Genomic DNA, 22,131 nt, shown 5'->3' with positions numbered 1-22,131 from the left:
ATGTGTGGAGCAACACAGCATATCTCAATAGAGAACAATGCATTGCTATTCAAAGGAGGTACTGAGATGGAGAATCATGTTCTTTCCAAGATTCATGGAAAGATGACAACTTCTCAGGATTCATGAAGCCAAATCAGTTCTCAGACAGCCTTGGCAGTGACTTTCTTATCAAACACTCAAGTCTATCCAGAGAAAGGCAAATGTCCACCAATCTGATGGGCTGGTCCCCTGCCACTCTCCCATTACGGAGCACAGGGAGCTGACACATGTAGACATGAGAGCACATACCCAGCCCTCTAAGTGGGGCAAGGGTACTGCAGAACGCGGAGTAGTCCATTCACACAGACCAGCTTTGGGGTGCTCAGTGGAAATACAAAGTTGCCCATCCACACATTCTTCAACAAGCATTAGTGGGACACACTAGGTGGACTTATTTTGAGCCTAACAAAGGACACATTTCCTAAGGGTCCAAAGGTGCCATTGATGGTGGCAGGAGAGTTGATCCCAAGTTATCCTTCCAAGTTATGCTTTCTGGAGAAAAGCCCATGGGTGCAGGAAAATCTTGCCCCTGAGAGGCCTCAGCACCAGTGCCTCTCACTGGACTGCTGACACTGCAAGTCTGTGACTGGAACCCAGTTTTTTCAGGAAGAAACTACCAGTCACAGCCAGTAGCATCAAATCATTCTGTGACAGTCTTTTCAAAGAGCAGCATAGGGACAACTGGTGAGTCACAGAACAGAGTGGCACACATAAAATGTAAACACAAGCACCAAGACTATCACACCCTTAACAACCTTTCTGACGTTGACTTCGGTGATAGATTCTGAGATCTAGAACCAGAGATTCAAGTGATGAAGGGAGAAAAGTTAGACTGCATCAAAAGTAAAATTTCTGTGCTTCCGTGGATATCATCAAGAGAGTGAAAAGCTAACTACAGAAGAGGAACATGCTTACAAGTTATACACAATAAGGGACAGACACCCAAGATATATCAAGAACTTACAATCTAATAACAAAAAGCCACACCACTCCATGTAAGTGGACATAAGATTCAAGCCAGCATCTCTCCAGATGACCTGTACCTACAAAGCCACATACCACCTGGCCTCTAGGGAATCTCCCCTCCCCAAGACTATGACACACACTCTGCAACCACTGGGATGGTTATGACTAAGGAACCAGCAACTACAATGCTGTGAAGAGTGTAGACCAGGGACCCCTGGAGTCCAGCAGCTTCTCCGAAGCCTACCCAGAACTACACTAAGACCCAACTCCAGCAGTCATGTGTCCCATGTGTAACAGAAGAACTCAGAAGTAGATTTCCCTAGCATCGTCATCACAGTAGCACAGTGTCAACATGGGAGATTCTGGTCACAGATAATGGATGGATATTTGGTCCAAGTGCAGTGAAACAGCATGCAGCTTCCAAATGGACAAGCCTTGAGGACACTGCTAAATAAAGGATGCTAGTCACAGGTCACATGACATCAGGGGTGGGAAACTAAGGAAGGGTCAATCCACAGACAGATCTGCCTGGAGTTTACAGATTCACCTGGGTAAGGAGGAAATGAAGAGTAGCCATGAATGGGTAGAGGTTCTTTTGAGACACAAAGTATTCTCCAACACGATGTGACAAATGATCACATAGCTGAGTATAAGGACATGTTGAAACGCACGTTTTAAAAAGGTGAGCACTGTTGCACAGGGACACCTCAACAGCTTTCCACACAAAGGTCCTGTCTGATTCTTGGTCTCAAGAATACATTTCAGAAAGCAACCCACTGAAGGCCTGTGACTAGAACTGATCAGGAGGACCTTGTTCTCAGCTTGCATGACCCCTGAAGGCGAGCAAGGCTCTGTTCACTGGGTGTGAGAGGAATGGCAGAGGACACAGTGGTAACACAGGCCACATGGACAGTGACTAAGCCAGATCTCCTTCACACCAGAGACTCCTGACTGCCCAGCTTCACGTCTCAGTTGTATGTTGGCACTACATGAAAGCAAACCACAAACACTGGTTATATTTAACTCTATGGCTAATGTACAGAGTTGAAAACATGGGCTTCAAAATAATTAGACTGATTTGGTAAGAAGGAGGTAGAAGAAAGAAAACGGATAGTGTCAAGAACTGTAAACACTAATGCCTTTCTATCTGCCCAGCACAAGGTCAAGGGACAGTGCTGACTCAACCAAACTCAACTAGGCCTGTGTAAACAAGAGGGGGAGTATGAGAGAGTAGTAACTTTCTCTGGGAACTTCCTGTTTTGTGTTTGAAAGCAGGGCCTGGGAGCAGGAACTCAAGGTGGAGATGGAATGGCTCTAACATGTACCCCCAGACTATTAGGATGAGTCCATGAGGAGGGCAGGGGTCTAGGTCACAGATCACCAGCACTGTCAGGAGAAGGTGCATCCCTGGAAGGACACAGCACCACCAACTGGACAGGCATCGACTGTTCACAGCATGAGCTGTGGCTCCAGTGTATCCAAAGAATCCACCTGAAGCTCCAAGTATGAAGAACAAGAAGTGCCCCGTGCTTCCACCCCACACCCCATTGCCCAACAATGTATCACATACAAAAAAGTTCTCCACTTGAAACTCATAAGTATAGGGCTTCAAGGAGACGGTCAGCTGCTCTTCAGAAGCTGGTGAAAACCCCACCGAGAACTGGCAGTGCAGAGGAGGGGGAGGCTCCTGCGTCCACGTCAACTCCCAGACAAAGAACACGGACTGCTTGCTGTGGATAAGCTGTAACGAGAAGCATGACTTTGGTCACAATGCTGGGAGCCTCAGGGAGGACATAGGCCTGTATGCAAAGGGGCATGTGTCAGGCAGTCTGCTGTGAGCCTGTGGGTTCCTGTGGTTGAGCAGCACCTCCCACAGTCTCAGTCCTGCCTGCCTGGCTTGACATAGCCTGGCCAGCTGGTCAAAGGAGCCTGTTATGACTGCAGAAGCTTCCCAGCGTCAGAGATCATAAAAAGGAGCTTCAGAATCATTAGTATATGGCACGCTCCCCACACAGCTCCACAATGGGCATTCACGCCACTGTCCAAGTGGGACTGATGGTACTGCCTGGAGGTGGCAGAGGCTTCAGGAGGTGGGCTAGTAATTGGGGAAAGATATGATAAAGCTATTGGGGCCCTGCCTCCCTTCCTCTCTTTCTCTCTCCTCTCTCCCTGCTCTACCATGCTCTCTTCTCTGCACAGGCCCAAAAGCAACCAGGCAAAGAGACCATGGACTAAAACCTATGTAACCAGGAGCCAAAGAACTTCCTTCCTTCTCTCAGGTACTGTATCACAGTGAGAGAAGGTTAACACAGCCATCACCCAGTTGACATCCATGTTAATCATTTCCTATTAACATGAAATAACTTAGGAGCAAGTCTAGCAGACACATGACCTAAACACTAGGGTTCATACCTACAGGCTCAGGGACAGGTTCCACAGAGATGTAACAATGGGCAAATAAATATCAGTGGGAAAGCCTGGAAATACTGAAGCTACAGTCACCACCAGGAACCCTCTTGTCAACAGCCAGCAACACTGTCTGTCCAAAAGTACAGAGGAAAGGGCAAAAATGCCAGGGAGCGGGGGCCCAGATGTGAGCCTCTCATAGCAACATAGTACGGAAAGCCTTTATTTACAGCAGCGCAGGACCACACTGTCTCAGGGGACAGCACACACACAATTAATAGATTACACACAAGCTCCTGTTTACATAGTCACACATGGGGTAGGGCAAGCTCAAGGGTAGCTCTAAAATGACAAAGGCATTCCTGTGCCATCTACTGGCCCTCAGCCCTCCAAGCCCACCTGTCCCACAGATGAACTATGCAGGCACATGGCACAGGTGCAGCTCTGACCCAGGCCCTCCTTGCTGGCCATAAGCTTATCCAAATCAGCAGCAGGCTCTGCTCAGCTCAGCCAGTCCCTCTGGTCTCCTTCCCTGGCCTGCTCAAAATCTGGTGCTCAGACCAGAGCACAGTTACCTGCTGGGACTGTGTGTTCAGGGGTACCAGCCTCAGGTCGGTAGCATGACCCATGTCTTCCAGATGACTATCTGACAGCTCAAAGTCCAGTTCTGACAGGTTCTGGACACAGACTTGGACATATTTCCTGAAGCACAGAAACAAAGTGGGTCACTCAGGACTCTTATTCCCTGCATCTCCACTATGTGAAAGGGAGACCCTGCCCAAGGAAATCATGAAAGAGACAAGGAAGAGTGAGTGGTGTCAACACTTTCATTTTGGAACACACTTAAAGGTGCCAGAATAAATTAACTAATCTTTTTAACCAGGCAGTCTGTGAAGAAATGGACCTGAGGAAGTTGATTTGATCTGTTGTACTGTGTGTAGTGCCTAAGAGCCAGTGGGTTTTTTGGGGAGAACCTGACTACCCTTCCCCACTTCAGGTCTGCCCTGCTCACTTGTTATCTGGAAAACATAGAAAAGCAAGTCTTTAATAATGACTTAGAATCACCATCGAAGCAAATCTCTGTGTATGTTCAAGATGGCTATCTAGATCAGGTTAACTGTGGTGAAGACCTACCCTCAATACAGTGGACCACTCCATGGGCTGGCATCCCAGCCTGAATAAAGAGGAAAAAGCAGGCGGAGCACTAACATTCATCCCTCTTGCTTCCTGACTGTGATACAACATGACCAGCAACAAGACAAGTAATTCACACAGCTGGCTTTTTAGCTGCTTTAGTAAAGCAGCTGTGTTCTTTTAGAGATCACGGAGGTTTTCAACCTCTGCATGTAATGTTTCTCTGCTGTGTGCTACATGAAGAGAAAAAATACTGCTAGTATAAACATTCTATCCTTATGACTTACCAATCCCATCAGTCCATGAGAAAGAGAGACTGTCACAGTGAGAGGTAAAGTCAGGTGGTGCCAGCGCTGTCTTTTAAAGCAGGGAGAGCAGACACTCTAGGTCCTGACACTGTGCTGTTACCTCTAAACTCCCCACTAGGACATCTGCATATCTGAGGGCATCTGTGGTAGTGGAGTGAGAGCACCAGATGCTCTGCTGAGCACTCTGAAGTGTATGGAACAGCCAGAAAGCACCAGGCCCCAAGTGTTAATGCTTTAAAAACTCTACCCTGGGAGCTAACATTACCAAAGGTGTTGCCACAGAGAACTATCTGCACAAACCACGAGGACGCACTGGGCAGCCCAGAACATTACACCTTGTAGAAGCTGAACAACTGAAGTCTGCCAGTAAGCCAGTAGCTTAAAACAGAGAAGAGGGATAGACAAAGACTGCTGACCAGTTGAATATCTCATTAAGTGCAGCCAGTGGTTGCGCCCTAATCTACTGCTATCTCAGCAACTCCGCAGTTACCAGTCTGCTTCTCTAGCAGTAGCCTGGAGGTTCAGGCCACAGCCTGGCAGGAAGTCTGTTCCCACAGGCTATGTAGCTGTGTACACAGTTGGCTCTGTAGCTGCTGCTAAAGGTATAAATAAGACTAGACATGCAAAGGCTGGGTGAAAACCTGCGAGCTCAGAGAGGCTAGGTAGCAAAAAGCTAATCTCTCCTTGCTGGCATCTCTGGAAGACCCTTTCTTCCACTCTGTTCCAACAGAACAGCCTGTGCCATCCCAAATCCATTGAAGACCCTTTCTTCTACTGTTTCAACAGAACAGCCTGTGCCATCCCAAGTCCATTCCTACTACTTCCTGTGTGTCTCTCTCTCTCCTGGCTGCCCTCTGATGCTCTATGATTCCTTTCCGTCAACTAACTGCTGATTCAGCCTCCCGATCCAAGGTTAATTGCAAATGCAAATTCTGGGTTCACAGTGTGATCAAATATCCCCCACAACTAGATCTGGTTTGGATTTCACCTAAAACTGTACACTGACATTGTCAGCTGTGAGGCAGAGGGGAAGCTGGGAACATGGTCTGGGTACCCAGGACATGGGGAGCTACTTTGGTAATGTGTAAAACCCCAGTGACATACAAGGACAAGCTATGCACCCTGTCCATTCCGGGGGGAAGAATGAGCCTGCCCCTATTCCACCCTTACCGGGTTCCAGCAGAGAGTAGAGAGTGCGTGGTCCTGAAGGGCACACTGAATGTCAGTGCAATGACAGTGGAGTAGATAGACCACGGGCAATCAATGGACACCTGTGAAGAAATAGAGGCCACCTTTTACCCATTATCCAACAGCACAACCCTGTCACCATCCACCCAGCTGCACAGTGGCTTTACTGTGGTTTACCATCAGTGTCCCAAGAGGAAATTCTATTAGACATATTTTCACATGAACAAGTGAAAAGGAAAACAAGGAGATGCAGAATCAACAAGAAATGGAGACAGAATTGGAAATGGTCCCAGAACAGCAGCTAGCTCACAGCACAGGCATCCTGGCAGGAAAAAGCAAGACCACCTGCGTCTCATGCATCTGGGGCCAAGATGCCAAATGCACCTCCCAGCGCAGCATGTGTCCCAAGGCTCTAAGCAACATGAGCCACCAGAAAGCAATTGATCATCCAATTACTCCGCCTGTCTGACAGAATCTAGCTAAAGGTCAAAGTGGAGGTGTGGTGGAGACAGAGAGGCTCCCTAGGGGTAGGAGAGGAGCAGGTCCAGAGTTTGCTTTTATGCCTACACGGAACAGACAGATCTTTAGGGTGCAAACCACATCTCCCACTAAAGAAGACATCATCTTCACCCCCTGCATTCTCTGCACAGGGTTCAGGGAGAAATCTCCTAATTACTCTTCAGAGACTATGCTGCAGTTTGAATTCGAATGGCCCCCATTCAAAACAATCTTGTGTTTGAATACTTTGTCCTTCGTGGGTAGAACCGTTAGGGAAGATTAGAGGGTGTGGCCTTGTTGAGGAGATGTCACTGGAGGCAGACTTTGAGGTTTCAAAAGCCCACCATCACCATTAGCTCTCTCTGTCTCATTCTTGGGATCAAGATGTAAGCTCAGCTCCTACTCTAGTAGCAGTCCAGGCCTGCCTGCATGTTGCTATGTTCCCCACCAGGACGGTCATGGATTCTAACCCCCGAAACCATACCCACAAGTGAAATGCTTTCTTTTACAGCTCTCTGGGTCATGGTGTTTGATCACAGCAACAGACTGGAAGACTGGAAAGCAAACTCTCTTCTACAGGGATTGACTATCTTATTCCTTAAGCCACAGTGCATTTACTGCACTGCACAATGTGGGAGACTCAACAGGGGCCACAGAATGGGAACCCATGTCAGGAGGAGGACACACCCAGCAACGCTCCAGGAGCTGCTGTCCAATGCACCTTTGGCCAGAGCAACAATCTCTCTTGAGTAGCTGTCAACAAATGCCAGCCCAGAGCTTACCCCAATAGAGCCGTTCCTGGCTGAGCTGACCCAGGATGCATGGATCCACCTCCCTCCCAGTGCCATGGTGACTCCATTTTGGTGGCAGTAAAGTCAGAGTCTCTATGTCTGCTACGGCAGCTGCAGCCCAGATGAGCACACAGGGGAACACAGGAAATAGATTCCATGCTCCTCCTACCCAGACAGGCAGGGACTACTGCCTAACCACACAACCCAAGGCCCTCTCTACCTTGTGATCTGTGGTGACCATGCAATAGTCAGTTTGCTGCATGTCTTTCTGCTTCCTGTAGGGCTCTGGTGTCCCCAGAATACTGCTATCCTCACCAACTGCTGGAGCTGAAGGTAAAGACAGAACCTCCAGCTCAAACTCGATCACATGGTATGCAGGTGCAGAGGGAAGACTGATACTCGTGACCTTGTCGGAGGACTGGATCCGGAGCGAGGCAGTGGAACACTCTTCTGTGGGAGACAGAAAGTCACCTCAGACACAGCTTTGTTTCATTCCCTGTCAAGTAGGGAAGAGGCCCAATGGGAGAACTGCCAAGCCCTTGCAGTCCTGTGTACATGAATGAGGACAGTGCCAGGGGAGAGGCAGGAAAATCCAAGACCCAAGACGGGGATCCACAGGAGGATGGCAGGCCAGGCACTGCCCAAAGTGCAGACAGGCACGGCCAGTTTCCACATGGCTGCATGCTCCGTCTCACTGCAGACTAACACCTGCCTCCTCCCCAAAAGAAGATGATGGCTAGGAACTGGTACCTAAAAGGGTGGCCTGCTTTTGCTCTTTAGTGGTGGGTGGGGCAGATGGGCCTGGAGAAGCATCCCTGTGGAAGAGGGTCCAGCTGTGAAGCTGCACTGAGAGTACCTAGCAAGGCTGACAGCATTTGACACCTAATGACCACACCATGCTCATATGTCCCTGGATGTATGCCCCAATCAGGTGCTAGCTCAGGCAACCTACAAATGCTGACCTCAGTGAGTAAGACAAGGTGCCACAAAAGTGTCAGGGCAGTGATGCCTGGTTATTCTTCCATCCTCAAAGTGTGTGAATACAAGTGCACCAGCACCTGCCTGCCTTACCTCTTGAGTTAGAGTAGACCACGGCCCTGTTCTCTGCCTGACACAAGATGAGCATGGCTTCAACATTGCTGAGCTGGAGGCTGTCTCCGTTCTTTACTGTATAATGCCCAGTAGTGACAGTAAACTTGACTTTCTGAGGAATGCCAGCCAAAAGGCTATCTAAATGAAACAAGACAGCAATCAGTACCCTTTCCTCCAGAGAGCAGCCACAGGAGCCCGCAGAGAGGTGGTGAGAACGTTTCTTTCTTTTACTGCAGTCTGTTAGCCCTGGGCATCTTTCCCTCCTGCCTCCCATTTTCCTCAGTGTCTGCCACAGGACGAAGCAGGACTTCCCTGAGAACAAAGGACACTGGGAACCTGAGGGAGGAGGGTGTCTCCTGCGCTCCAGATTGAGAGATTATGGTGTTCACTAAATTGTCAACAGGTGGCTCCAGGACAGAGTAAGGAAGCAGCTAGTAGAGCTGCTCAGGAGAATGGAGCAGGGGATTGGGCAGGGTAGGACAGAGGAGGGGTGAGAGGCCAGAGACAAGAAGGGAAGGCAGGAAAGGGAGGCAAGGCCACAGAGGGAAGGGGAACAAGCCAGGGCTTTCTAGGAGCAGAGCTCAGGCTGTGGCCAATACATTCCCATGGAAAAGCCCCTAGAGACTGCTGTGCAAGATACCCAGAGGCATCTGCTGGGGGCCCAGGCAGAAGCTGGGAAATAAAAAGACATAGAGAGAACTGAGGAGATTTAACAGAAACAACAACAACAACAACAACAACAAAAATAGAAAGAAGAAAGAAAAGGAAAAGGAAAAAGCTTTCTGTGTTTATCCTTTTGTTTTAAATAAAAGAGGTTTATCATACTGCTAAGGGCTGAAGTCAAGGACCTGCATCTGCATCGGGTAGTTGCCTCCTGAGGCAGCCAGGGCCTTGCATGAAAAGACAAGGAGTGTGTGTGGTTCACATGTACACTTGTGTGTGTATCTGAATGTGTATCAGAAAACTGCAGGCCTTGATACTGTTTATAAATGGGAAAAACCAGCAAGTCTAAGACCTTGCCTCTCTGGTGTTCCAGAACGTGCCACATGGCTGCAGTCATTTGTGAATGAGCTCCTTCCACCCTGAAAGCTTACCAGCAGGACAGAGCCTCTGGGTTTCTAAGGGCCATGCTGTGGAGTCAAGCCCATGTAGAACTTCAAAGGGGACACCTGAAGTACACTCTGGGTGCTGCCACCCAGAGGGAGCCAGGTGTACAAGTTCCCTGCAGAATACCTTAGTGCCTGACTTTCAGATACACACACCATGGCTACTATTCATTATGGCTAGCAATCACAGGGCAGTGACTGAACAGAGCCACAGCCAGTGGCTTCCAAGCTGTTTCCACTAGCCGTTCTTGGAGTCCCCTACGGGTAGACAGCAGAGGAGCAAGGAGCTGTGGAAGGCGGCATATGAGACCCTCCCCTCTGTGGCTTCCTGTATGGCTGCAGGTTCCACTCACCAGCCAGCGGCTCCACGTGCAGCTGAGGTTCCTGAGAGTACACATCGTACTGTACAATGGGGTGGATGTGTGCAAGGACAAACCACACCGGGCCCAGTGTGACCCGTAGCTGTCGCAGCGTGTATGTTCCAGGTTCCTTAGCCTAGGGGCAAAACAAGGCACTTGGAAAGATGATACTTTCTGTTACAAGTTCCCAAGGTAAAGATGGGCTGTCCTCTCACTTGAATGCTACCGCCTTCCCGGCAGCCCTCTGTCCTGTACATTGCATCTGCACCTAGGCTGCTCCAAGGAAGTTCCAGCCCTCAAGCCCTTTCTGAGCAACTGATGCTTCCAGTTCAGCCTTAGCCTCTAAGGAGGTAGAAACAGGGTGAGGACCTGCTCATGGCACACTTCTGGGAAGGTACTGGGTGAGACATTCAGCAGGTGCAAATCCCACCAGGGCAAGATCATATCCATGTGAGGAAAACATCTTCCTCAGACCCTGTCCTCAAATGAGGTAAAACAAAAAGGGCATGCTCCATCAGAGAAAGTGTACAGTCCTAATGCCCATGCAGCCACCGAAGGGAACAGCTTATAGGGCTGGTCATCTTCAAAAGCTCCTTCACAAGTTAGAGGCATCTTCAGGCACACAGGAACTAGCAAAGTTCCCAATTACCCAGCCAATTAAAAAGCTAAGCAAAAGCCCAAACAAAGATCTTCACAAAAACTTCATTTAGTAGCTTGGGACGGTGGCTTACATCTGTCAAGAGACTAAAGCAGAAAGAATGCCATGAGCTTGAGATCACTCTAGGCTACAAAGTGAATTCCAGACCAGCCTGGGCTACAGTGTAAGAGCCTGTCTCAAAATAAAAATAAAACAAAAATCAACAACAAACTTCATTCAAAAATGTATCAACAGCCAAACTACTGCGTAAATACAAAAGCTGAATCTTCCCTAGGATAAAGAAAAAGACCAGAAGCCACAGAGGGGCCTCACAATGCTCTCAGGCTCCCTCCCCATCTCTACCAATTGAAAGCCTTGTCCTGAGCCCAGCCCAACCCATACCTGGGTCTTGAATGCTATCTTGTTGTCTCCTGGCTGTAGAGTCACACTGTTGCACCTCAGCACATGGGCCCCATCCTCCAGGGCTAATCCTGAGGGTGTCTCTAGAGAGGAGCCACTCTCCTGCCTCCTTAGGAGCATGTGGACATTCCTACAAATGATGCCTGTGGTGTTCAAGGAGTTATCAGAGGGGCTTCTCTCCAACATCTCCGACAAGTCCAAGGCAGGCAGGCTGTTCTGAGATGCAGGGAACAGGGAGGCCTCAGCTGGGAAGGTGACGATTCCATTGGAAGTCTTGTGCTTGGTCAGCCACTCAGCTGTCTTCCGGTAGTTGTTTTTTTCAATGCTAAAGTGGACGTTGATAGCGATCTGGTCCACGTGGACAGGGACAGGCATCTGGCTGCACACTGTTATCTCCACAGTCAGGACACCACCCGCATGGACCACAGCGTTGGGAGGGTCAAAATGGAGATCCTTCAGCCGTGCAAATGAGCGCATGGGTAGCACCACCTTGTGACCTGCAGACACACCCAAGTCCACACTGGAGCCACAGCTCCTGCCGGCACTGGGAGGCTCAGGAATGTGGACATTTAGAACAGAGAGTGCAAGCTTTCCCGACCTCCTGCATTCCTTACATCACAAAAGCAGATAAACAAACACTTCTAGAAACTGGGAATGAGCAAATTAACAGCAGTGAAGATTTCCACAGCTGTTTTGGCAAATTTAGGAGGAACAAAGAACAACTGCTCCCTCAATTTCAAAATTAAGTTGGTTATCAGTCTGCTTCCTAGTCACCCACAAAAGACTCCAATACCCTCTCAAGCAACTCTTAGGAATTCTCCAGTAAACAAGCTGAGTGCTCCACCACGCCCCAACTTAGTTCCAGCATCTGCCAGTCTATGGAGATAATAGAGGGACAGCAAACACTGAAGATGGGTGAGAACCCACAGTGTTCTCTGCACCCTCTTCTGTCTTCCTCTCCACAGAGAACAATGCTACAGAACCACTGAACAGGACTGATAAACTAAAAGAGAGTCTGGGGATGGGTTTGGTGGAAGTGTGCTTAGCAGGTACAAAGTCGAGGATGTGGCTGTGGGTTGACCCATCCAAAAACCAACCAACCAACCAACCAAAGTCTACCCAGAAGCCGACTTGCCACAGCTGACCCCAGAACAGGCAAATGCTTTTGGAACTTGTATTCATACAAAGGGACGAAGGGGCAGGAAGAATAGCCTCATTCGCATCATTGCCCACACAGAAGCGAGCAGAGAAGTCACTCTAGGATCTGCCACCATCGTGATGATGCTCAGAACGTCAGGCAGGTGGCTCTGCTAATGGAAGGGGCAATCCACCTCTGTAGCCAGTGGTCACACAACCAGGAGACAGAACCCTGTGGGGAACTCGCTGTCATACTCAGCAACTGCTACAGACTGACTGATCTATGCAACCCAACCCATGCGCGTCTTGTGGTAAATAAAGCAAGCCCTAGCCCCTAGAGCACTGGTGCTTGGATATGGGTGTTTGGGAGGTAATTAGCCTAAATCAGGTCAAGTGGCATTTACAGGAAGACATCCCCAAGTGCCTGTGGTCTTCTTCTGCATTGTATGTAAGGACATGACAAGAGGAAGCCCTCACCAGAACAAGACTCTACTATGCCTGTCTCCAGAACTCAGAAACAAATGCCTGCTGTTAAGTCCCAGTGCCACAACATTTTATAATGGCAGCCTGAAGAGAGTAACACAGTGTCTCTCTTAAAAGGGCTCTTGGTCAACTAAACACAAGGAGTAGAACTTCACGTTTCATCTGGCTACACAAAATCATCAGTGCTTTCCTCCAATCTAACCTTCCAGACTCTGTAACTTGGAGGCCCCCAGGTGGAAGCCCAGGAACAGATTCCAGAAGGTGGACTGGTCCGAATGACAGCTGCCTCAATGTTTTGGAAATCAAAAGAAATGGTGTAACATCATGTGCCACACCCCATGAGCCTTGAAAACACTGAGTCAAAGAAGCCAGTGACAGGAGACTCCATGTAATGGGAGTCTCCAGAGAGCAGAGAGGTGGCTTCAGGGCTGGCGGGGTAATATAGGGTTCTGTTCTAGGTGACAGAATGGACTGTGTTGTTGGATATGACCATCTATGCATACACTGAAAGCCACTGAATCATATGCTCCAAATAGGAATCATAATATGTAAATTCTAGCTCAATAAAGCTGTTATATTTAAAAGGAAACAGTGCCTTACAAACCAGACATGAGAGTAAATGTTCAAATCAAAAGAGAACTGAGACATATATCCAATCTTCATACATATGCCAAGATTAAGTGATGTGTGGCTCTTTACTGGACTCCAGTAAAAACAACTGACACGGGTCTGGAGAGATGGCTTAGTGGGGTAAGTGCTTGGTGTGTGCGCACAACTGTCTCAGCATCCACATAAAGGGCAAGCATGGAGGTATGCATTTGTTACTGCAGCACTGGGAGCAGAAAGTGGCAGAGTCCGGCAGCTCTCTGGATCACCAGCCCAGAAACAACAAGCTCTAGTTCAGTGGGGAGACTGTGTCTCCACAAACAAGTGGAGAAGTGACTAAGAAACACACACACACACACACACACACACACACACACACACTCACACATACAGAGAGAGAGAGAGAGAGAGAGAGAGAGAGAGAGAGAGAGAGAGAGAGAGAGCATGCATGCTTAGCATTTGGGAGGCAGACACAGGAAGACTGTTTCTAGTTCAAGGCCAGCTGGGTCTACATAACAAGTTTCAGACTAGCTAGAACTACATAGTGAGAATATGTCTCCAAAAATAAAACATAAAAATTACAGCATTTCATGGAAGCACTCTTGAGATAATCACCTGAGTCTGGCCCTCCAGATAGGTAACAGAGCCCTGAGGGCCTGTGAATGTTCTTGTGTGATAGGGAGTCTAGAGCTCGTCTCTTGTTTCACAGAAGGATGCTAGCCTGTTTGGGTGAAGTCCAAAGCTTCACTCAAGTTCAACAAAGAAACAAAGGTAAAAAGAAGACAAAGAAAGACCCATGGCTGTTGCACAGGCAGGTGGCAGGTGGCATGGCTTCGCCCCTCCTCCTTTCTCCCTGCATGGAAAACCCTGTGACACAGGGTTGGCCACCAGTCTCACCTGGGTTGTCTTCTTGCTGGCTGGCATAGCTGAGGATCTCCTGGCAGAAGTACTTCTGTTCATCCTCCGTCAGGTGATGGTCACTGGCTAGAAGGCTGCTGGTCTGTAAGTAGCTGAAGTGGAAGAGTTAAGGGCCAGGAAGGAGGACTTCCCAAGGAGGATGCTGGGGCAAAGGGACTTCAAATGTCCCTTCTTGACTTCAAAGGAGAGCGGTCATTTTTGTAAAAAACATTAGAAACTCAAAGTTAGATGATAAAAGAGTGAGCACTTGGTTTACACTCTACAGGACCCCCAGTGAGGCAGAGCCTCTCTTTCCCCTATGACTAAGAGCTTCCAGCACACTCAGTTGTGAGCAATGCCACCATACAATTAGACTTCTTGCTTTATGACATTGGACTCAAAGGATACTTTTCCATTTGCCCAAGGAGCTTTTGGCACTCAGCTAGCTGCTTCCTTGTGTGTGTGACAGGCAGGGCCCAGCCCTCAGCCAGGTAATTTTTCAAAGCTCCCTGAAGATACATTTCTGCCTTCTGTGGCGACCTTTTCCTCCTTGCAAAGTTAGCAAACAGAAGCTTGTTAGGCATCACAAGGGCCAGCACTGCAGACCACCACGTGATACTCGCATGTCCTCCCATAGTCCTCCCCGCCACCCCTCCTATGAGGAAGCCATAAAGGACTGTCAGGGCACCATGTGAACGGTGGATTCATGGTGATAACATGCTGTTGCTCTGGCATAGGTCTGTTGACACTAGCATAGGTCAGCTATGACTGGGCAGATATAAGCTGGTTTCAGACACTGAGAGCACCAAAGACTAGACAAGCAATACCAGGAGAAAGAAATACTAGGTCCAAAGAAAGCACAACGATGCTCAGAATAAAACCAAGTTAAGTTTACAGTGCAAATTCACCAGGGCTGTTAACATTTCTGGGAGCTTGGGGCTCCCATTCCTTCCCCAGAGGCTAGGATGCTGGGCTAGCCAGAAGCCAATGCTGCCAAGCTCTCCAGGGCATCCTTGGGGAGGAACAAACCTCCATTTCCACTACTCCAGACATAATCAGAATTCATAAGTCCCAAATTAATGTTTCTCAAATTAAGTAAAATTTAAACTCACCACCAAAAAAAATTTTTTTTTCTGGATTCTTTGGTTCTTATGCAAATCCCTAGTTGTGCTTTTGTAAAGGTCCAGAACTTTCCATACCTCTTCATTTATACCCTCTAGTGCTAGAAAGCACTCTAAATCTTGGAATCTTAACAGGAAGAGGGAGGCCAACTGTCATTCAGCTAGTATGTGGCCATGCTCAACGGGGTCTCCAGGTCCTAACCAAGGCCAGTGCCTGGCATTGGGATTCTGTGCCTCTGGATTCTGCATCGGTCAAGTGCATTAAACTCACAGCAACCAAAAACATAGCTTTCCCCCGAATTCAGGAGTGGAACATGACTCCCTGAACTTGTTCATAGCTGCAGCCCCACCCTGAATGAGCTAGGTGAGGGTTGGCTGCTCCAGAAAACATGGAGTCACTTAGGTGTCTACAAGTCCCTGTCTAGCAATCCCTACCAGCTCTTTTTTTTTTTTTTTTTTTAAGATTTTATTTATTTATTATATACAGTCTTCTGCCTGCATGCCAGCAGAGGGCACCAGATCTCATTCAAGGTGGTTGTGAGCCACCATGTACTTGCCAGGAATTGAACTCAGGACCTCTGAAAGAGCAGTCAGTGCTCTTAACCGCTGAGCCATCTCTCCAGCCCCCCCACCAATTCTTTTTGTTTCATCTACTAAAATTACTTTAAGCACAGATTTCAAAACTTTGTTTCAAATACATAGCTCCCCTTCCCCTTTATAAATAAGTGTTGTCTCTTTGCACAGCTTTTGAAACTGAATCCCACTGTGCCAGGCTAAGCTTTTCTTCAGCAGACCAGTTTTATCACATGCAAACTCTAATGCTACAGCAGGTTTCTGTGCTCACTTCCAGCTCATCCCTCCCACCTGCATCCAGTGGGTTTGTGATACACTCTAGAGAAAGACTACATGACCTGGAAAGCAGGCTCTGAAATACTTCTCATTATTCACTGAAGTTATTACAGTGTTTTGTGCATGTGTATCTGGATGTGTGTCATTAAAGCTAATTAAACATAGCAGGTCAAAGATCAGTTAACAACCCTTAAGATAATAAGCCAAAAATATCCCTATGTGGTTCTGAAAGAAACTCAAAGACAAAAACGATGACTGGCTAATGGATTCTACCTGTTCCCCACACCACGTTATGCAAACTTTACACTAACTCTGTGTAAAAATCTTCTTATATGTGTATAAAATGCTTAAAATCAAAGAAGTCACCATCAATTACATATAAAATTCTGCCAGATCTTTTCCAACCAGCTTGGCAGATCGAATCCTCCCAATACTTGTATACATTTCAATGGTGGCATGGGACAAATCCTGTGGAAAAGTAAAAAAAGCACAATTATGTATGAGTTTATTTTTAAGGGTTTTTTTTTTTGTTTTGTTTTGTTTTTTTTAAATTACGTGTATGTGGTTGAGGGTATGTGCCTGTGTGCAGGTGCCCAAGGAGGCTAGAAGCGGCGGACCCCCTGGAGATAGTGTCACAGGCCACTCACTCACTATGGGTCCTGAGAAAAGAACTCGGGTGGGTCCTCTGCACAGACACTACATGCTCTTAAGCACTGACGCCTCCCTCTAGAGCTGTGCTTCAACTTTTAGGGCTACCTGACATTTCCTTTACCCAGTGCTGCAGCAAGACACTGTCATTAACAGTTTTCACCTGGTCTCCACTTTCAAATTGTCACATGACATGCCATAATTTCCATACATAGTCAGCAACTTATACGTGTGTTATGAAGCACGTGATAAAAGAGAGCCATGAACTCACACAGCGCAGCCCACTTAGCTTCCTCACTGCTTCTGTCTGTGCATACCCGTCCTGGCACTCTTGGGAACACCATCACAACGGATTGGCAGATGCTTCCCAGTTCATGGTCTACCTTCATTACTTCCTGGAATCTCTCAAATTGAACCTTTAAAACCAAGCATGATAGCTCTGCCCAATACAAACGGGCACTTTGACAAAGAAAGGTATTCATTATTCATTATCTGTTCTTACAGTTTCTGTTTACTAAGGGGGAAAACCTATGTTGAGCAAAATATAAGTATTTCAACGTTGTGTTTGTGCCCAATTATGGTATCAGGGGCACTAAAGAACATGTGATCTTACCCAGCTTTTATACAGAGCTCCCCAGTGTACCAAATAAACTACCAGGGTCAACATTAAGGGGTCTGAAGTACCAGCTCATGCAATTCAGAAGGCCATGCAGAAGAACGAAGCCAGCTAGGACTGAGTGGCTCTGTGGACAGAGTGGGGACTCTTGCCATGCTTACCAAGTAGTGCTTTTCAAAGGCTTCCACCGATGACAGGGCTTCCTGGAGTTTCTTATAAGGACTCTGAGCTGTGTTGGCTGAAACACAAAAGTACTAAGTGTCCTTAATCAGCAGCAGCACCAATGGCCAAGATTGTCCCACTCACTGTCAGCCCTGAGTGGTGGCTTCGCCTGACTTCCGGGAGTCAGGAAAACACTCGTTTTACCGTGTGACCCACATTATCATGCCCATTCCATTCCAATTTACCACACAGCCCAGGACCTTCCGGCAAAACTGCTCTCTGAGATGAGACTTCTTAGAAACATGCACGACACACACTCAGGTGGGGAAATGACGTATGAATGGGGCAACACAGACCCACACACTTGCCCTGAGTCCCACCTGGCAGGGTGCTGTCACTTCGGGCATTCTCCACTGTGCTTCAGCAGCAACCATACCTGTTTCGGGTCTCTCAGCTCCTAATCCTGCCAAAAGATCAACTGTCCTGTTGAGATCTTCTGAGTTGGGTCCTTTCTCTGACACAAGTCCACATAGGTATCCTAAGGACTTCAGCTGTTGAGGGAAACCCATAATTTCAGTTCAGAGGTCAGCAGGCAATCCACAAATGTAGTAAACATGTAACCCTGACTCCTGCTCATTGTGGAAGAAACTTAGCTTTCTGAATTTTACAGCACATCTTTTGGGATTGCTGCAGGCTCACGCCTTTTCCTGGTTAGTTCCAGAACAGAGCTGGGGCTGTTAATCCTTTTTATGTCTGTCATTCAGCTAACTGTGCCCCACTTTTTAAACTACTGCTCTATGTGTACCCTCCCCACTGTCCCTGCGCCTGGGTCCACCCACAGCACACACTGGCCCACACCTGCATTTCTACATGCCCACTGCACCTTCCTATCTGTCCATCCCAACACTGACACTGCCTCACTTGCCATCTGCCAAAGAAGCTGGCAAGAACTAAGAGACCATGACCCATGGCTGTGTCCAGACACACTGTAAGGACATGAGAGTATCTAAACTAGTCTAGATAAGCTAGATTTCTCCAAACAGCCCATGCTATCTGCCACACAGCCCGCCTTAGAAACAATGCAAACCTTCACACACAGCAGCAGGTACCTTTTCCATTGCATAACTCCACAGCCCCACCATGTGGGCAATGTTGGAGTCTATCTGTGCCCGGTCGCAGCAACCTTCTATCCTCTGCAACACCTCCAGACAGCTAAGAAACACCCAGCAATCCAGAGCACCCGGAGGGACAGAGACCTATGAGGCATAAGTAGGGGGCACATGAGGGCGCTGTAAGCACAAACCTATGTACTCAGAGCTTTCAGCTCTCAGTGTAATATGGCCATGATCCACAAAATTACAGAATGATAACCTATCACAAGCCAGAGACAGGAGTGAGCTATATACAAACATATTGTTGAATCATGTGTCTGGTGATTATAAAGGACCTATCTTGTATACAATTTTGAGTTACATAATTTTAAAACCTTATTAAGAAAAGCCTTAATTTCTGAGAGTTGGCTCAGAAATTAAGAGTACTTACTACTCTTTCAGAGGATCCAGGTTCAATTCCCAGAACTCATATGGTAGGTAGTTCATGACCCCCATAACTCTAGTCCCAGGTATCCAATGCTCTCTTCTGATCTCCAAGGGAACCAAGCACACATGTGGTGTGCAGACACACATGCAGGCAAACACTCATACATAGAATATAAACAAACAAACAAATACCTATGCAAAGCTGTCACCCGGCTTAGCATGAGGCCTGACTATATGTCAAGAAACAGGGAGGGGAGCACCAGGATCTCAGGTGACTTTATGGTCACACTAACAACAGACTGTTCAACAAAGCAGAAAGGACACCAATGACATTTATCAGTGACAGCTGAATGCTTTACAACAGATCAAAGTGGTGTTAGAATTAAAGATACACACTGGAACATGCATGACAGACTCCATATAACATCCCGAGTTTGCCTAGAGCATCATCACAACTGGTGACAGCCCCAAGAAGGCCTGTGGACCATAAAAGCACATACCTTTTACAACCAACTCTAAGTGCACCTTCCCTCAATCTGTGAAACAGAAATATGCTCACCATTGATGACTAACATGGTTTATCTTGTAGCTGAAAACTTAGTTTTGGTGAACATGCTACTTGTATCTATTTAAAGTGAAACACAATTGTAATCTGCACTGGTGGCATGTGACGGCCACCTTGTGCTCATGAGACAGACTCCCAATAGTCTCCTTTCAGAACCCCTGAGCCCAGACAGTGGAGAATCTGGAAGAGCTTCAAGAACTAGGTGTTGCTGTGGATGACAGCATGGTCGGTTTCTGAAGGGTGAGACTACTCACTTACATCCAGCACAGAAAAAGCTCCCTTCACAGTTGCATGGTCAGAAGCAGGCCACACTCAGGGCTCAGCACTAAGATCCCCCAGGAGCATGCCCTCAGGATGGCAGCATCCTAGCCTCACCTCCCACGCTACAGTGAGCAGGGAGGTAGGTTCTTTACTAAGAGATCTCAGCACTACAGGCTACAAGTCTGTGAGCCTAAGTGAACATGCCCTCTCCTCTGTACTCACTGGGGAAAGAAAGACCTCTGGAGCAGGAAAGCACAGAGAACCACTACAGCAGGGTCCCTCCACCAGTGTCATCACGGGTGTCCAAGAGAATCATGTTTTACCGTGGAGAATTATTTCTCCTACTTATTGAGTACATATAAGAAAAATAATTGGGTAAAAAGAAGGAGGGGGTATCATGGAGATGGCTTAATGGGTAAGAGTGAGGCCCTGAATTCACACCCCCAGTAGCCACATAAAAAGCCAGGCATGGCTGCACATGAGGCAACCTCAGTAATGGAGGGTGTGGGGTGGAGACAGGTAGACCCTGGGAGCTCACTGACCAGTCACCCTAACCAAAATGGTAAGTTTCCAGTTTGGTGAGAGGCCCTGTATTATTATTATTATTATTATTATTATTATTATTATTAATTATATTTAATATTACTATTGTTATATTTTATGTAAAAGAGTGTTTTGTTTTGTCTGCATGTATATCTATACACCATATGTGTGCCTGGTGCCCAACGAGGTCAGAAGAGGGCACTGGATCTCTTGGGACTAGAGTTATAGATCAAACCTGTGTCTTCTGGAAGAACAGCCAGCACTTTTAACTGTGGAGCCATCATCTCTCCAGCCCCAAGAGACTCTGTATTAAAGAAATACGGTGGAGAGCAATAGGCCCACAACCACAAACATGCACTCTCCTCACACACATGGCCACAAAATACATAAAGTTTTTAAGATGATTTCAAAGACACCTTGGAGCCTGTCATTTAATACTGCAGGGTATATACAAAAATGCTATGTATTATGAAATACTGCCTTATCAACATTTTAGCTAATAGAGCAAGTTTACACGTATGTCCTTAATAAGTGTCTCCCACAGGCTCATGTTTTGAACTATCCTCCAGCTGGCAGCACTACCTGGAAGACTGTGTCACCTTTAGCAGATGGAGTCCAGCTGGTAGAGTAGGTCACTAGGGGCAAACTCTTGGAGGACATAGACTGGCCCCCAGCTCTGGCTTGTTCTGTTTCCTGATCCTGAGATGTGAGGAGCCTCCACCAGACTCTCTCATTGTCACGATGGATGAGCCAAAAGCATTTCCTCTAAGCTGATTGAGGCAGCTGTTCACAGCAAGGGTAACTGACTGATGTGCCTCTCCACATGTTACCAGGGCCTTACAAGGACTCTCCCTTGGGAAGCCTGCGGCAGGTCATGGGATGACATACCCAATGGCTCTAGGCAAGACACTTTGGAGGTCTTAACTGAGAAGCGGTGCTGTGGATCTTGACCTTCTGTGTTTGCACACGTGAGTGTTTCTGGGTGAAGAGGTCTCTGAACTACCATCTCAAGTGTCCATGACTCCAGGCAGGAAGAGATCAGTATCCCCCAGGTAAATTATCCTCAAGGGGATTAAGGAATTTCTATCACTGCAGGATACAATCAACCCCTCCCTGCCACTCACTGGCTTCCCAAGGGCCCACACTTCCCAGGGTAAGTGAGGAGAAGAGGCAGCTCACTTCTAGGAGCTTCAGCTCCTGCACACAGCTGTGCAGCAGCTCCAGGGCTCGCTGAGCCACCTCCCAGGGCCGCTGCAGGAAGAGGAGCAAGGTGCACTGGCGGGAGAACAGGTAGCTTCGCAGGTCCAGCAGTGTGGCTTCTCGCTTCTGTATCAGCTCGCGCTTCTCCATGTCTATGGGCTTGCGGAGCACCAGTCCATTCCAGCTCTTCACTGGCTGGCAGAAAAAAGTCAGCCAGTTGGCACCATCTAAACAAACACACATCATGGAAGATGCTGACTGCAGGCACTTCACCTAACTAATGCTCCTGCCCAGCCCCAGGACCTCCAGGTCTCATGAAGGAGCAGGCAGCTTTCCAACCAGCTACCCCTGGACCCCTGCCCCACCAATCAGCCGGTGCTTTGAGATGGAGTGGCTAAACATAGTACATAGCATCCTACCCAAGAGGTCCTGTGTAGGTAGGTATACAATGAGTAAGGCAGCCCTTGATGCTCACAAGCTCCTTGTCAGTAAGCCCAGTGAGAAGCACTTACCTACCTGCCTTACCTACCTGACCATCTGGTAGTTAGCTGCCTTACTCAC

The 22,131-nt window shown here is 47.8% G+C and overlaps 1 protein-coding gene across 2 annotated transcripts in view; it reads right to left on the bottom strand.

The window, feature by feature from the left end:
- Positions 1-22,131, bottom strand: part of Trappc10 (trafficking protein particle complex 10) — a 62,340-nt gene that overhangs the window by 7,857 nt on the left and 32,352 nt on the right. Inside the window, exons 7-20 of one of the 2 annotated variants that reach the window (XM_027394346.2) lie at positions 21,550-21,797; positions 18,573-18,719; positions 17,900-18,014; positions 17,463-17,539; positions 16,414-16,505; positions 14,476-14,616; positions 14,068-14,180; positions 10,927-11,441; positions 9,882-10,023; positions 8,402-8,560; positions 7,551-7,780; positions 6,024-6,124; positions 3,987-4,113; positions 2,576-2,746 (exon numbers count right to left, since the gene is read on the bottom strand). In XM_027394346.2, coding sequence (XP_027250147.1) covers positions 2,576-2,746; positions 3,987-4,113; positions 6,024-6,124; positions 7,551-7,780; positions 8,402-8,560; positions 9,882-10,023; positions 10,927-11,441; positions 14,068-14,180; positions 14,476-14,616; positions 16,414-16,505; positions 17,463-17,539; positions 17,900-18,014; positions 18,573-18,719; positions 21,550-21,797 — 2,378 coding nt within the window. The remainder of the gene's footprint in view (positions 1-2,575; positions 2,747-3,986; positions 4,114-6,023; positions 6,125-7,550; positions 7,781-8,401; positions 8,561-9,881; positions 10,024-10,926; positions 11,442-14,067; positions 14,181-14,475; positions 14,617-16,413; positions 16,506-17,462; positions 17,540-17,899; positions 18,015-18,572; positions 18,720-21,549; positions 21,798-22,131) is intronic. The other variant, XM_035451981.1, reaches the window with a different exon arrangement.

The sequence above is a fragment of the Cricetulus griseus genome (genome assembly GCF_003668045.3).
Source record: "Cricetulus griseus strain 17A/GY chromosome 1 unlocalized genomic scaffold, alternate assembly CriGri-PICRH-1.0 chr1_0, whole genome shotgun sequence".
In the NCBI taxonomy this organism is placed as follows: domain Eukaryota; kingdom Metazoa; phylum Chordata; class Mammalia; order Rodentia; family Cricetidae; genus Cricetulus; species Cricetulus griseus.
The sequence above is the reverse complement of the archived record's forward strand: the minus strand, read 5'-3'. Positions and strand labels throughout refer to the sequence as shown.